Source organism: Camelus ferus, chromosome 8, assembly GCF_009834535.1.
Source record: "Camelus ferus isolate YT-003-E chromosome 8, BCGSAC_Cfer_1.0, whole genome shotgun sequence".
Classification (NCBI taxonomy): Eukaryota; Metazoa; Chordata; class Mammalia; order Artiodactyla; family Camelidae; genus Camelus; species Camelus ferus.
In genome coordinates this window covers 30,799,808-30,815,719 of record NC_045703.1, presented here as the reverse complement: position 1 = coordinate 30,815,719, position 15,912 = coordinate 30,799,808, and the positions used below count along the sequence as shown (strand labels likewise).

Below are 15,912 nucleotides of genomic sequence, written 5' to 3'. Positions count from 1 at the left end.
TGAGCAACTGCAGTAGCTAATGACTTGATTCTTGTAGAACTGGATGTTGGGGAACATTCTTTATTTTACAATCCCCTCCCTTTGGGTCTTAATTTTGACCAAGGTTTGGGAGGCATTTTGTGACCACTTTGTCCCATGGTGCCAGGAATTCTCATCCCCAGGTCAGGCGAGGATTTAATTGATAGGCCACTCAATGTGCTATTACTGGATTAGACCCTGTTAACAGTAGTCAGAATCCTCTGGATTGCCTATCTTCCTAGTCTGTTATGGTCCAGGAAATGGTTCCCTCTTGTTGCTTGTTTCCATATGTAAATTTACACTATTACAATCACTGATCTTATAGAACTATGTATTTGGTCAATCGTTTCAAGTCGCCTAATCATTAATTTTATTGGAGGCTCAGTCACACATTTGGTAATACAAGAAACAATAATCCTATAAGAGAGGCAGAATACAGGTAGTATGACTAGTAACATTAATAAGGTTCTAAGTAAGTATTTAAGCTAAGAACTTCCCTTAAGTGAGGCCCAGTATCTCCCCAGGTTACCTGACCCAGTCTGTTCTGCACCAGTCACTACCTTTAAGGGAAATGATATATTAATATTGTATATACATAAAGTTCACCAAAGATGTCTGCACATACAAGGCAAGTGGTTGGTCATAAAATTTTGTGTTTACATTTCTGTTGTCTTGCCTTGAAATGTAAATTTTTAGTTCATCAAGGGAATAGAATAAGTAAATATATAGGATTTCACTTTTTAAGCTTTCCCATAAAATGTCTGTATTCTAGCAAAAGACTCAGTCACTGATAGTGCTGGGGTGAACTTGCCAGGCCAGCCCTAGACTACAGCCAGAATAAGGGAGATGCTGGTTACAAATAATATGCTCTTTTCAGATTAACATTTTGGAAAATGACTTAAATAATAGGATTGGGCAAGTCTAGAATATCTTCTTAAGAAGAAAATTGTTTGCTGTTATGTTTTTCAATGAACTAAGGCAGTGAACCTCAAAACATCCTTTGCATCTGGAGTGGTCTGTTGTCTGTGATGTGACAGCAAGAGCTTTTGCATGATTTATGGTGCATCATGATGGCTATGAGAGTTTTGAGGAATTAGAGGGAAGTACTGTTGCTCAGTAAGATAAATACGTTGGCCACAAAACTTGTTTTCTTTGGTTCCAGCAGCCTCAGCCGTGCACACTGTGTCAGCCTTAAGCACAAATCAGAATTCCTCACCAAGTATATTTACTTAAAGTGCATTTGAAGTTAAAGACTTGCTTGGCTTAGATACATGTTCCCTTTGGTTTTCTTATCTAATTTTGTTGGATGAGTTAAGAGAGGTGCTTTGGCTAGCTCAGGAAGAGCTTCCTTCCTGGCTGGGGCTCTTGCCCTCCCCTACAGGAGGAAGCTCATTAGAACAGTGTATCACAGAGTACTGTCTTGCTAGCAGGGACTATGTATTATTCTCACTTGACCCCTGATCAGCTGTTTACCTTGGTTAGCACGTTACCTTTTTGGGCCATAGTGGCCCCACTGTATCTGCCTGTGATAAGAAATAGATTAATCTTGAATCCTTCTAAGATCTATTCCTTTGGTCGTTATCTCACAACTTCTGGTAAGAACGCTGTGGGTAATAGACATCTGTGGTTTGGGAGCACTGTTCTTCATGTCTGGAAATCCCTTCTTGGTCTCAGTTCTGTTCCTCCTCCAGGACTAACATACTTTTGCAAAGCCTGTCGTGACCCCTCATCCCTGTATCCTTACTCCTGATTTGTTCTCCCAGTACACGTGTGCATATGGCTATAGAAGTTCTTAACTTCCCTTCAAACCTGCTTCTAGTCTCCACGAGGTTACCTATGATCTGGTATTTGGAATTCCTCCAGATATTTCACAGCAGTCTTGTATTTCTCTGGGGAGGGGAGTAGTTAGCAGTGAAGGACATAACTCTTCTGTTATGGTTTTCAGGGACTAGGGAAGCAGTAAGTCTCTACCTGCCATCTATCATCCAGTGCTTTAAATTTTTCACATTGATTTCCAATCTTTACAGATTGCATGCGATCACATGAGTACAGACAGCCTAGCCACTGACTCCAGCCCTGCAAAAAAGCCCTGGTCGGTCTGTCTTGATGACAGGTTTGGCTTAGCTCATCAAATCCGCAACAAGCAGTGCCGCCTCTATTCCTTAGGGTAAGTACGTTTTATAGCAGGGGGAAAAAAAAGATCCTGCAGGCAGCCAAGGCTTTGTCAACAACACAAATTATGAATGCTGGTAGGTATAACAGGTGCTCTGCTGCTTCTCCTGCCATCGTTTTAGACCCATCTGTCTGCTATGTAACTGTGGGCACCTGCAGCTCACCAGAGTGGCCAGGGCCACTCTCTCTTCCATTCTGCTAGTAGTAAGTTGGCTACTTCCATTCCATTTTCAACATAATGATGATCTTCTTGCTGAAGCCAATGATTTCTAGCTGGAATTAGAGCATTCTTATTAGAAATAGAAAAGAACAGTGAGTATATTAGAAATTTTATATGCAGTTATGATGAGTGACCCAAGACAAATGGCTGCTGTTTGATTTTTATGTTTTATGCCAACGGTAAATCTGTGTATAGTTTTACACTAAAAAAGAAAGAAGAGGGAACTCCTATGGAAACAATGAGATTTTATCAAAACTGCGAAGTATTGATATTCAGTTATTCAGGCTGAAAATGACCTAAGTATACAATTTAGATTTAGAGAGTTTTTTTTGTAAAAGGGTGAATGTAACATAATGAGATTATCTCACCAAATACACCAGTACACATGTAAGCAGTCCTGAAAACTTACAAATTATGTATGTCTCAAAAAAAGGCAAGATAGAGTTATTCGTGTTTGCAATACCCTGTTCTGTAGCCTCTGTAGAAGTTGTGTGGTTAGATTCTCAGGAAAGATGCCTGGAGTCCTTTACAAAATATTGAGGACCTTCGCAAGTATCATCTGCTTTTTCCTCATGAATAGGTTTCATCTCCTCTGCAGTTTATGTTCAGAATCAGGAGTGACAATTGCCAACTGGAATCCTAGATGATAAGGGTTCGGGGCAGACGTTTGGGTGTTGTGGAGGCCCACCCAAAAGGGCTGATGCATCCACCATCGCTGTCAAACTTTATCAAACAAGAATTCATAGTTATAATCAGCATGGATTAAACACACACACACACACAAGCAGTTCAAGTAACAGTTTCAGGATAATGGAAATATTCTTCTGTGAACTAAATGAAGAGCCATGGTGTATATCAGTGGAGTGTGATACACAGTAGGTACTCAGTACACATTTGCTCCATAAACTATTGCATGAGATAAGGAGACGAAGGAGGGAAGCTGGTTCTGTCTTGATTTAAACTAGGAGGCTGTGGATTAGGAAATGAGTTGCTCAGCCAGTTGATTAAAACAGAGCTCTTTTTCTGGGAGCCCACCAGCCATACTGCAAAATTGTAAGAAGAATAGGAAGTTGTGACAGTAGAGTTTATTTTATGTCATATTAAAAATGTATGAAACCAGGTCATAAAAATAATTGCATAATACTAAATGCAAATTAGAGATCTCAGCTTGGTCCTAATTTCTTGCTCCAAACTGCCTTTATGTTTTGCTTAATATTTTACACCCTGGAATAATTTCATTTAAAGCATATAACTGAGTAAAACAGAACTGGGAGGACTGTTTTGGGGAAAATCTTTCAAATTCCTTTTTGCTTTCCTTATACTTCAGAGCCATTAGATAAATTGGTTCTGCTATAAGATTTCAGATTATTACATGTAAAAAGGTAGTTTCTTATTTTAATTTAAATGTTCACTGTTCAAAATCAACTTTGTAAAGAGCAGATAGGAACAGCTGAGTTCCACTGGGAAAAGAAATGAATAGATTTTAAGGACCAACATTTGATTCAAAACCTGACAATGCTTAATTGAAAACTGGAAACTGAAGACAATATTTCTTATGCCCTAAAAAAGGGTGCGTTGGATTGTGGATGTTTATGTTGGTTGCACTGTTACTCAGGATTGAGAATCCAGACAAGCATTCCCTGCTTCTCAGATGAATTGCTTGCTTCGGGGGCAGGTAAATAGCTGACTGACAACATCTCAGTTGATGCTGAGGGAAGAAAGAGACCCAGACCAGAAGTGGTGGTCCTGAAATGAGGCGTAAGCATTTGAGAGTGTTGGGATAGTTGTGAGGTAGGAGGGGAGGGCAGGTGGTAAGTGTGGTCCCTCCATCCAGGCAGTATGTGCTCCAAGCCCCAGGGTTGTGGCAGCAGCAGGACCATGCCACTGCTATTCCTTTGTCCAGCCATCCCTATCCTGTGATGGATGCAGCTGCAACTGGGGGTGACCTTCTGGGAGTGATACAGATCAAAAGGTAGAGGTTGAATGCTCTCCTAGAACTGAAGCAGGTATCACCTCCACCTTCTCTCTGATGTTTGAAATTTCTTTACTAGGAGTCAAAGCTTTTTGTTCCACAGTTAATGTAAAAGACACTTTTCTGGGAGAGTGCACTCTGGGTAAAGTTCAGTTGAAAATTTAAAAAAGATCCATTTTAGTTTTGAAATGGGGATAGAATAGACCAATTAAGATAGGAGAAGGCACTGAAAAGGAAGGTTATGTTATGGAGAAGGGGAAAGAGAAGAGAAGTGAAGAGAGGCTGTGGGTTCCCATGATAACATTGTCTACCCCATGACTGCAGACAGGGCCTGCCCTGCAAGTCTGCTCGTAGTGTGTGAGGTGGAAGGGTGATGGTGGGGAGGTGCTGTGGGGATGAGGGTAGTAGCTAAAGTGAATTGGGAAAAATCACCTTTTTATCTTTCATGTCAATGATTATATTTCAGTGGTAGGAATAGGAGTGGAAGAGAAAACCTGAGAAGAGATAATATATCATTAAATGTTTTTAATCTCTTTAGTTCTCTGGTATGTTGCACCATTTGGTTTCAAGACATAAATTCTCAGTGTAAGACAGAAGAAAATTTGATACGTGATACATAGTTAGGCAACAATATCTTATACAGAAAATCTGGAACTTCTGGTTGCTGTGAGCATTTCAGAGGAATGGGAGCTCCAGAGCCAAAAATTTTCATCTTGTAATAGTTTCATTAGCATGGCAGAAGCTCATATTTTATATGAATGAGGGATCAGAAAACCAGGGACCCAAGGACCCTTTTTTTCCCTAATCATCCTCCCCATGAAATTTTAATACCCTAGATACATTGTATATTTATGTAACATCTGTATCTATACTTTAGATGTAAAACAGAAAGCTTTTCTTTGCCCTTAAGAATCAATTTTTGTCCCCTTATGGGTGATATCAACCCTACTGAGAATATATGTTTTAGATGAAATCTTGGCATTTCAGGCAATGTTATTTAATAAAAATTAATAAATATAAAATACTTTTATCCACTATTCAATGTCATTGCTTTGGAAAACCTATTTCTCCCTCTCCAGTAATTGGCAGTTTACAGATCTAGATAATTATTTCGCCAGATTCTCTGGTTCCTGCTGGGATGAGGAATGGACAACAGAAACTTCTGGGGAAAACACTAATTGTCTTACTTCTTCCAACTTTTCTGCCTTCAATGGTGAGAGTTAAAAATCTTTCCCTGTATCTACTCTGATTTTATTTTATTTTATTAGTTTTTTAAGCAGATTTCTTGAGATATAATTCACATACCACACAATTCACTTATTTAAAGTGTACTATTCAATGGTTTCTAGTCACCGCAGTCAATTTTAGAACATTTCCATCACCCCAAGAAAGAAGACTGGTACCCAGTAGCAGTCACTCCTATTTCCCTCCAACCTTCTTTCTCTTCTTCATCCCCTAGTCCTAAAGAACCACTAATCTACTTTCTGTCTGTATAGATTCACCTATTTTGGACATATCAGATAAATGGAAACATACAATATGTGGCCTTTTGACTGGCTTTTTAAAAATTTAGCATAATGTTTTCAAGATTGATTCATTTTGTAATATGTATCCGTACTTCATTCTTTTTACTGCCAAATAATATTCCATTGTATGGATATACCACATTTTATTTATCCATTCATCAGTTGATAGACATTTGGGTTGTTTCCATCTTTTGGCTATTATAAATAATATTGCTTTGAATGTTCATATACAAGTTTTTGTGTGGATATATATATTCATTTATCTTGGTTATATACCATTTTACTTTCCCACTAGCAATGTATGAGGGTTCCAATTTCTCCATATTGTCACCAACATGTATTGGTCTTTTTGATTATAGCTATTCTAGTGGATGTAAAGTGGTATCACATTATGGTTTTGTTTCTACTGAACAATAATCTTGAACATCTCTTCATGCATTTATACTCTGAGTTTTTGATTCCTAGGGAACATAATGGACAGTCACCTTAATACTCTTAGGAATATTTTTAAAAGAATAACCAAGGACTTGAACAGTGACTCTTCCATCCCTTCTACCCTTCAGTAGCATTAAAGGACATGCAATTGCTAGCAATGTAGTCAGTCCAAGGTACACTTTTATACAACTTGGGAAAAGGCATCTCTTCCCTCAAGAAACTTTACTGCCATCTGCTGAATAATTATCATTATGGTGACTATGATGTGAGTTGTGCCCCCTGGAGTTGTTTAGTGCACAACCTGCACTGCCACACTTAGGGATCCTGATTGTTGCTCTCTCAGACTTCTGGAGAGGAGGGCCAAGATGGTTACTGACTCTGTTATTCTATTACCTTTGGAAATTTAGTTCTATAAGCCTTCCCCTTACTATTTCTTCAACAAATCCCTCAGATTTGATGCCCTTCTATGCTGAAAAGTTTATTGCAATTGCAAACCATTGTATTAACATAAGCAGAATAATACTTGTAAGTGTGATTTATATAATTTTCTCTCTCCCCCATATAGAGGGATAGGTTACAGTTTTTATGAAGGCTTATACCTTTGAATATACGTATTAACTGCTTAACTATTTCAGAAATGGATTGTAGCAGGAACTGCAAGTTATCTGCCAGTATTTGTTCTTCCATTTGTCTTTGGTAACAGAACTGCTGAGTTTAGCAGGGCACATGGCCACCTTGCAGAAGACTGTATATTATAGCCTTCCTTGTACCTACAAGTGACCATATGACTGGCTTTGAGTAATGTGATGTGAGTGCAAGTGATATGTGCAATTTCTAGACCATGCTCCTAAGAGGAAAAGATGTGAATCTCCCCTCCCCTTTTACTTTCCTAATGGCTGGAATGCAGATGTGATGGCAGGAACTGGAAAAACTATCTTAGACCTTGAAGTAGAAGCCATATGATCTATGTTTATAAATAAATATATATGTATATAATCTTATAAAAAAAAGTCTATAAAATTTTCTATAGTGAATTCTCCTTCTGATTAAATAAGAGCAAAAAATGGTTTCCTTACAGATGTAATACATTTTTGTTATAAATAATAATTTTAGTTTTAGCTATTTTATTATAGTTATTTGTTCAAAAATCTTTCTTCTTTACTATTTATGAGATTCTTCAGATCAAGGATCATATTTAATTTATCTGTCTGCCTCTGGTGTCTAGTGTAGTGCCTTGAACATATAGTGTGCTCTATAAATATTTGTCTATATACATGAATAATTCAGTGAAATGTAGCCCATCCCATGCCATGTTGGATATTGTACTGTATATTCTGGGAATTTCAGACTCTACCTAATGGTTTTATTTCACTTAGAAGGCAACATTTTGTGGATTTGTCTGTCATTATTCATCTATCTACTTGGCACTAGGGATTCAGAAATAAGCAAGATTGACACAGCCCTTTTCTTCATGGAGCTTTACTGTCTAGTAGCTGATGATTTCCTAGATTCTCAAGATTACACATATTCCTTCTATGATGCTGTGTCTTGTACTCATTTGCTGTGAGGAAGTGTGTAAAGAGTACTTGCTTTGGAACTACTTAGATTGGATTTGACTCCTGATTTTAACACTTTGGGCCACTTTTGCAACACCTATGTATATTACATTTGTTCTTCCTCTTGCTTTTTACACCTACCACAAATGACTAATTTAAACTAAGCATGAGGAAGTACCATTTTAAATAAATGAAAATAAGAATTATGGACATTGACTAAATAAATGTAGTTGATTACTTGCCAATACAGTGCATATTACATATTTAGATTAAGTGAATTTTATTCAGTAAAAGTAACATAAGTTAACCAAAAATTTTACAAATTTCAATAGTTTCATATTATTTAGTGTATCATACAAAGTAGCTCATCACCATCTAATGATTAATGAATATATATATATATAAATTTTTTTAATGATATTTTTAGTAGAGAACACTTGATCATACATAGAAAATTTCTGGAAGGATACACAAAAAACTGCTAACTGTGATTATATCTGGAAATTAATGGCTAAATTTCTAGTGGTAAGAAACTTTTACTTTTCATTTTATGTACTTACAACTTGAACTTTTTATAAGTGTATTTGTTATTTTTTAATTGCAAGAAACTAGTTTAAGTTGAAAATACATCAATATATAGTAAAGTGTCTTACTAAAAAATTAGTTATACAACTGTATGTGGTTAATTCTAGAATTTTTTTTGAAGTCTTGATTAAAATACGTATATATTTTACAGTGGAAAATCTTTTCTTGAGACAATATTCTGAAAATTCACAGAGAAAGATATTATTCACCTTTCTTTACTCTTGAAAATTTATATACAAATTATATTTAATGAGTACTTTTTTGACATAGTGGTTTGTACTCTTAGTAAAGCTACAAAACTGATGTTTTCCAATGGGTTATCTATGATAACACTGGTTTGCTCAATAAAGTTTCAGTAAATTCAATGAAGTGAAAAGATCCCTTGGGACAGGTAAATTCTATAGCATTCTGATCTACATAGAAAGAAATCTGTCTACAAAAAAAATGCTTTTTAGTGTCTACTGCAACTCTTGGATTTATATTTAATGTGAGTTTTATCAGTTAGCTATTGCTGTGTAACAAGTCACTCTAAAGATCAATAACTTAAAACCATTATTTTTTATTTCTTATAAGTCTGCAGATTGGCTGGGCTTCAGTTGATCCAGGCCAGGCTCAGCTGGGAGACTTTACTTCAGGCTGAGGTGGCTAAGGGCAATTCTGTGTTTCACAGAAGGCCAGTGGATTGGCTGGGGCACCTCTGCTTCTCCCGTCTTTTATTTTTCTGAGACCAGCAAACTTTCCAGGGTAAATTTTTATCACGATAATGGTACAAGAGAGTGAACTGAACCTAACTGAAAGCCACAGGATTAGGACTGGCATCATGTTCCTTCCTTCCAAAAAGCAAGTCACATGGCCAAGCTGAAAAGTCAAGAGGCAGGGAAGGACACCTCATCTATGATGACCACGGCAGTAATGTGGATAAAGGGGTGAAGAATTAGGGCCAGCAATTTAACCTGCAATACCAGATTAAATAATGAACAAATTGAGGAAAGCTAGGATAGAGAATACAATGGTCTGAGCTGTGTGGGTTCAATAGGAGATTGAAAATAGGAATCAGGATCTCTTGGGTAGAAGGAATGGGAGCATTTATGAGAAGAGTGCTGAATCTTTTTCCTAGCTAAAAGTGTTAAGAGAATTTTAGCTGAGGGATAGCAGAAGGTTGACATGACATGGGTCCAGTGAGAAAAAGAGCAATGTAATGGGAGTGAAGGGAAAGAACAAGGCAAATAGAGTATTAAGAGTGTCTAGGTGGAAGATCTTTGTACTGAAGACTTAGATTATTACTTAATGAGCTCATACATTTCCAAATTATAAAACAGTCTGAAATACTAGAGTCTAATATAATGAAGCATTTCTGCGCTGGGTTCAGGTTTGGCCAGTGCATTATAGATACTCTATGGGATTTTGGTATCTTAAATCATATCTAATTATAGTGTTTTGGGCAGAAAAGTCATAATGATCTTTTAAAAAAATTGTCCTCTCTTGGTTAATTTCATGTTTTTCATTCAAAATGATGCTTTAATCAAAGTAATGAAACTTACATCAGTAAGTAAGGAATATTCCTGAGTAAATAAAAAATTTGTAAGTATGTGAATGTTCCACAATATGTGTTACCTACTGGGTGCTTAAGCACAATTAATTCATAATTTCTTCCCGTTTATGTGAAGTTAGGTGATGTACCTCTTTTGTCTCTCGAGTACCAGATCCAGTAGAACCACATACAACTGCCTTTCTTCTTTAACTGTGCTGTTTTAAAATATGCTCCATTTCCAAAAAAAAAAAAAAAAAAAAAAAAAACAGCTGTTGTCTTTAAGTCAAATTGCATGCACAGCACTGTGGCCATTACAATGGAGACCAATTACTTCATTAGTAGAATGCACCTCTCACTAAAGGAACTGATCCTGGGACTTACATTTCTTACACATTCTGAAAAAAATCTCTTAAGATGGCTAGATAGTCTTTGTTTCATTGCTACTATAGTTTGTATCTTTTTTAGAAAGTCAATTTGATACGCTTCTATATGTTTGAACATGTGATTCTCTGGTTGGCATTTAGCAGATAATTTACTTCTTTTATCAAGAAGCTTTTAGCTGTAACGCTTTTGTGAAGGAAGGTTTATTAAATGTGTGCAACTAACCACATGTTAAAGCAGGAAAAGGCTTGATGTGACTAAGAAAATTGGCCTTGACACTGTCATTTTTGTTTATCCAGCACTTTTGCTCCATTATATTTTTCTGTTGTTGACTTGCACCCTCTTTCTTTACAGGCTAGGAAGTGATGATACCCATTTTGAGGTTGGCATGGCCAACGATGGATGTGAAGTGCATTGTTTTGATCCTAGTGTTAAATCAGCTCACGTTTTGGAGAGTGAACGTCTTTGGTATCACCGAGTGTCCGTCGACTGGCGAGACCCCCATCCAGCTGTTGCTGCCCAAAAACCATATAGCAGCACTAGAAAACTGGGAACCATTTTGAATGAATTTGGGCATCGCAAGGTCAGATTTTTTCATTTGATCTCATAATTAGAATGAATGAACTCATAAGCTTTTTTTTTTTAAATGCAAACCAAGGATTAGATAGTTGAAGGTTGAGTTTTAACCTTACTGATTGCCCATCATTATTTATAGAGTTGGCTCTCTAGATACAAAGTTTTGGCAAGGATAGAGATATTTAAATTGGTTTCAAGATTTTAGTTTCTGTTGAGTAGTGCTAAGGTTTTGACCAAGCCTGGGAAAGGAGACTAAGAAACTTACTCCTGGCATGGGATCAAGAGTGCCATTTTCATTTGGCAACTGATTTAAAATTTCCAGACAGAGCAAACTACTTACGTTGGCCTCAAATACAAAAAGTAATCAGAGCCAGGTTTATGTTTGATAAGGGATTGCTAGTGTATCATGTTTCTCACTGTTGTAACAGTGATTTTGACTCTCTAGGCTCTTAAAGTTCAGAAAATATGTGTGGCTTTGATTAAAATGTATTTTGTAAAATTGAATGGACATTATGTGTGTTGCAACTGATATAATTATGTCAAAAGATGTCAAACCTCTACAAACATTTTATTGTAAGTGGATAGCAAAAAGAAATTCAATCTTTGAACAGTGTTTTTTGAAAGCAATTTTTAGTGTAGACGTGAGCTAATTGCATTCTGTTGGCGGATACTAGAGAAATTCTCCGGGGTATAATTGTCTTGTATGTAATTGCCAGCCCTTCTTGGGCTTGGCCTCTTGACCTATTATTCACAGCTAGAGATGGCATATAATTTAGAACATGCCAGAATGGGTGCTTCTGAGATACAGTGTACATGGAACTCAATTTTAAACTTGAGTTGGCTACTTGATCTTTAAAAACTTCTTCTGCATTATTCTTTTTCTTTTTGCTCCTCCTCTTACTCTTCTTTAAAAAAAAAAACAAAAAACAAAAAAAACAAAAACCCAAACCAAAACCTTCCTTTAACTGGACAGCAAGAACTTCAAGAGCAGCTTCAAAGAATGTGCTGTTCTTTTAACATGTGTTTTGAATTTTGTATTTGTATTTTGATTTGTATTTTGCTTTGCGATTGAGAGTAACTAGAGTTTAGTAGTTAGGAGCCTTAATGAAACACATATATAGGATTTTTGGAGTAAAATCTTTGAACAGAGCCTGAAGAAGTAACAGCATTTTTCAGAACTTTATTTTGTTTTTGCTGCTTGTTACTTTAGTAGACCTGTTTTTACAGCTGAAAATTACAGGCTTGACCCTCTAACATGTCAACTCCAGATTATTCAAAGAGCTGACTATTGATTCTTTTTGTTCATTTAGGAGTCTTGAGGCTCCCTCTTAATTCTATTTACATCCTGGCCTTATCTACCCCTACTCTTCAAAGAAAAGACAGAGCAGAGAAAGGAGGGCTAACCAAAGCCATTTTGCTGTTTGAGATAATATTTATCCAAAGAGTTGGTAAATGTGAGGATAAAATGAGACTTCAAAAAATAATCTGTGGAGGAGGTGGGTATAGCTCAGTGGTAGAGTGGGTGCTTAGCATGCATGAGGTTCTAGGTTCAATGCCTAGGACCTCCAATTAAAAGCAAACAAATAAATAAATAAACCTAATTACCCCCTCAAAAAAAATGTGGATGTAATTTATCTATGCTACATTTCATACGAAGAATGTGTTTTCATAAAACCAAGTAGGCACCTGAATTGTGCTTGTTTAACTCCATGGGAGCTGCAGTGGGCAAACCTTTATGCTGAGGATGAAGCGTGATGCCTTTGACAACACTACTTATGAGGCAGCATATTTGCAGTGATACCTAAAAAGGATAAATGTTTTAAAGGGTTTTTTATATTCCTAAGGCTCATTTTTATTGAAAACATTAATAATGACACAAAATGATTAAGATGGTAATTTTATGTGATGTGTATTTTACCAGAATAAAAAAAAAAAAGGATGGAAAAAAAACCATTAATAATGAAAGGGATCTGGCTCAGAATTGCCAGGTATGTATTTGTCGCTTAAAAAAAAAATCCCTTGTTGAAGAATTTAAAATATATTGATGTTGTTTCATAGAGATTTTTTTTTGGTGGATGCTTTAAAACAAAACCAACAAAAACTAAAGCCATTGGTGAGTGAGTGCTTCTATTAGGAGCATCCTTCTAGGAGCTAGCCAGATAAAGGGAAACCTCATTTCTGGCCTACAGCAAGCAAGATCTGTTTTCATTTTTCTGCACGTATAGACACTGGTAAATAGGATGCAGCTCTGGCAGGGAAAACAAATAGGAAAAAAGCACACTAAAAAATGTCAGTGATTTTGCCTTGACTTCTTCAGATGTTTTTTCCTGAAAGTGACTATAGAAACTAAAGGGGTTTTTGTTGCTTTGTTTTCACTTCATGACTTTAAAACATCTCATAGTGTTTCCTAATGTTGTCCCTGTTAAGCAGCTATTTTTCTTCTTCTCTTTAGCCATACGTAGATTTCAGCCACTCAGGCGAAAACGTAGGTAAAAATATAAGGCAGCATTCTGAGATGGTGGCAGAAAGATGCATATGGCTTTCATACTGCTTTTAAAACTCTTTGGTAATTTTAACTTCAAACCATAAATCAAAAAACCTTTCTAAAGCATCAGGTGAGAGCAGCTGCCTCAGCAGAAGCCCAGTCTGCCAGGGAGTAATATCACCTGGATCCAGTGTTATTTAAAATGATTAACTGTCTTTTCTTGGCTGAAGTCCTTGTTGCTGTAACTACACATAAGAATTTTTCCAGAATGTGACTAGAAATATTGAATCTGAGATTTCTGCTCATATTAATCATAACAGATGCTTTTTTCTAAAGACTTTTATGACACAGAGTATCCTAAATGATCCAGGCTGGTTAATGAGAAATTATTATTTTTGGTCGTAACCATGCTGATGATTATATGAATAACAGGACTACATTAGAATTTACCTCTGTAAACTCATTAATCTAAGTTTGAGGCATGAGTCCTCTTGCTGGTTTTTGGCATTGGGTAAGTCATTTAACCTTTAGGTGCTCAGTTTGATTGTCAGTAAATTGGGGACAATGATACCACCTAAATGGATTGTTTCTGAGAATTAGATCAGAGGACACAGTGTAAAAGCCTCCAGCAGAGTGCCCGGCATGAATTAGTCATTTGATTGTAAATTCAAAGAATTTTTATTAACAATTTCAGTAAGTTTTTACTAAATTTTATAGAAGCGTGTTCTTTTTTCTTTTTATTTGTATTTAGGGAAAGTACATCAGAGACTTATCTGGAAATTGCTAACTGCACCTAATTCCAGTCCAGACTTTTTAATGGAATTGGTCCTTCAGACTTGGTCATAGAGAACTATTATTGTTTGCTGCCTCAGGGCACTGAACAGCTTTGCTGGAGATTGTATAGAAAGTAAATACTGTGCTGTATAGAAATGAAATAAGCTGCTGAGTATTAATACAGAGCAGATGTAGCTTCCGGTTGGGGCTGCCAGTTAGGGGATCTGTGCGGAACTGGACTTCCTGCCTGTTCAGCTCTTGGGGGCGGGTCCTCCCTCACCTGGGATGCTGTCCCCTGAGGCTAAGTGTCCACATGGACCCTGAAAGGAATGCCACTTTCTGCTTCCCAGGGCAGAGAGCCTGCCATTAATTACAAAACATCAATTATGTTGTGTGGTCGCTGCTGTATTTCAGAGAGTGTGAGCTTTGAAATTAAACTACAAAAAGATTCCTTTTTCTTCTTGCTTATTAAATTTGGAAATATAAACAATATATTGATACTATCCTACATTGAAATGCTTGTTGGGAATACTGCTCTTGCTTTGCTGCTGGAAATGGAAAGTGAAAGACTCAGGAAGAACATTCAACCATGTATATATATATATTGTGTCATTTTTTTATTTCTAGAAATCTTCTTTGCCTTAAATTCTATTTTGTCTGCTGTTAGTTCTGCCATACCAGCTTTTCTGAGGGATAAGTTTTATATGCAATGCTATTCTAGGGTCCTTTATTTTTGTATTTTTTTGATATAGTTTTAGTTTATATCTAGGCTGTAAGAGTGATATAGTCACTATATGACTGGATTGTGTTTTTAAATCCAATCTGACAATCTGTCTGTAAACAGGCGTGTTTAATTCATTTATGTTTATTGTGATTACTGGCATATCTGGACAAATTTTGGTTCTTTTAAATTGGGCTTTTTTCCCTTTTTTTGCTGAAGCTTTATTATTATTCTTATTCTTTGTGGTTACCCTTAAATTTTAAATGAATATAATTACTAAAATTTTAAAACAACATGTAAAATTATTCAGTATTTCTATTCCTCCTAAACACAGCAAAGATCATAGCAAGTTAACTATCCATTGAACATGGGCCCCCACATTGCTATTATCTGGAGTTTTACTTTTACCTTTGTAAAATTTTACATTTTCTTTTGAAAAAATATAAACACAAAAGTGGCAAGTTACAAGAGTAAGAATAATACAATAAACTCTCATATATTCTCTAAGATTCACCGGTTGTTAATATTTTGCCACATTTGCCCTCTCTCTCATTTATACAAATATTATATTTATATTTAACTATTATCTCTGCAGATTAAAAAAAACTCAATGGAAAGGAGTGGATGGGTACTTCCATAATACCTCTATCTATATATGTGAATTTAATCTGTATTTATCAATTGCTGATATATTTGAATTAATTTCATCTTATTTTGGTATATCTTCTTTGGCATTATGATTAATATGAAAACAATAGAAATACCTTTAATAAGGTCAGAGAAAAATATGGATGCCTGTTCTTATCATTTTAAAAAGCTGGATTAGAGTTTTTTTTAAAAATAAACTTCTTATTTTGAGATAATTATAGATTTACATGCAGTTGTAAGAGATAACACAGAGATTCAGTGTACCCAATAGCACACCTATAGTATGAAATCACAACCAGGAAATTGACAATA

General features: G+C 36.0%; 1 protein-coding gene across 2 annotated transcripts in view; it reads left to right on the top strand.

Annotated features, from left to right (window-relative positions):
* METTL24 (methyltransferase like 24) overlaps window positions 1-15,912 on the top strand; it is a 102,224-nt gene that overhangs the window by 40,249 nt on the left and 46,063 nt on the right. For both annotated transcript variants that reach the window (XM_032484694.1, XM_006187407.3), the window contains exons 3-4: window positions 2,046-2,185; window positions 10,751-10,979. In XM_032484694.1, the coding sequence (XP_032340585.1) occupies window positions 2,046-2,185; window positions 10,751-10,979 (369 nt within the window). The remainder of the gene's footprint in view (window positions 1-2,045; window positions 2,186-10,750; window positions 10,980-15,912) is intronic.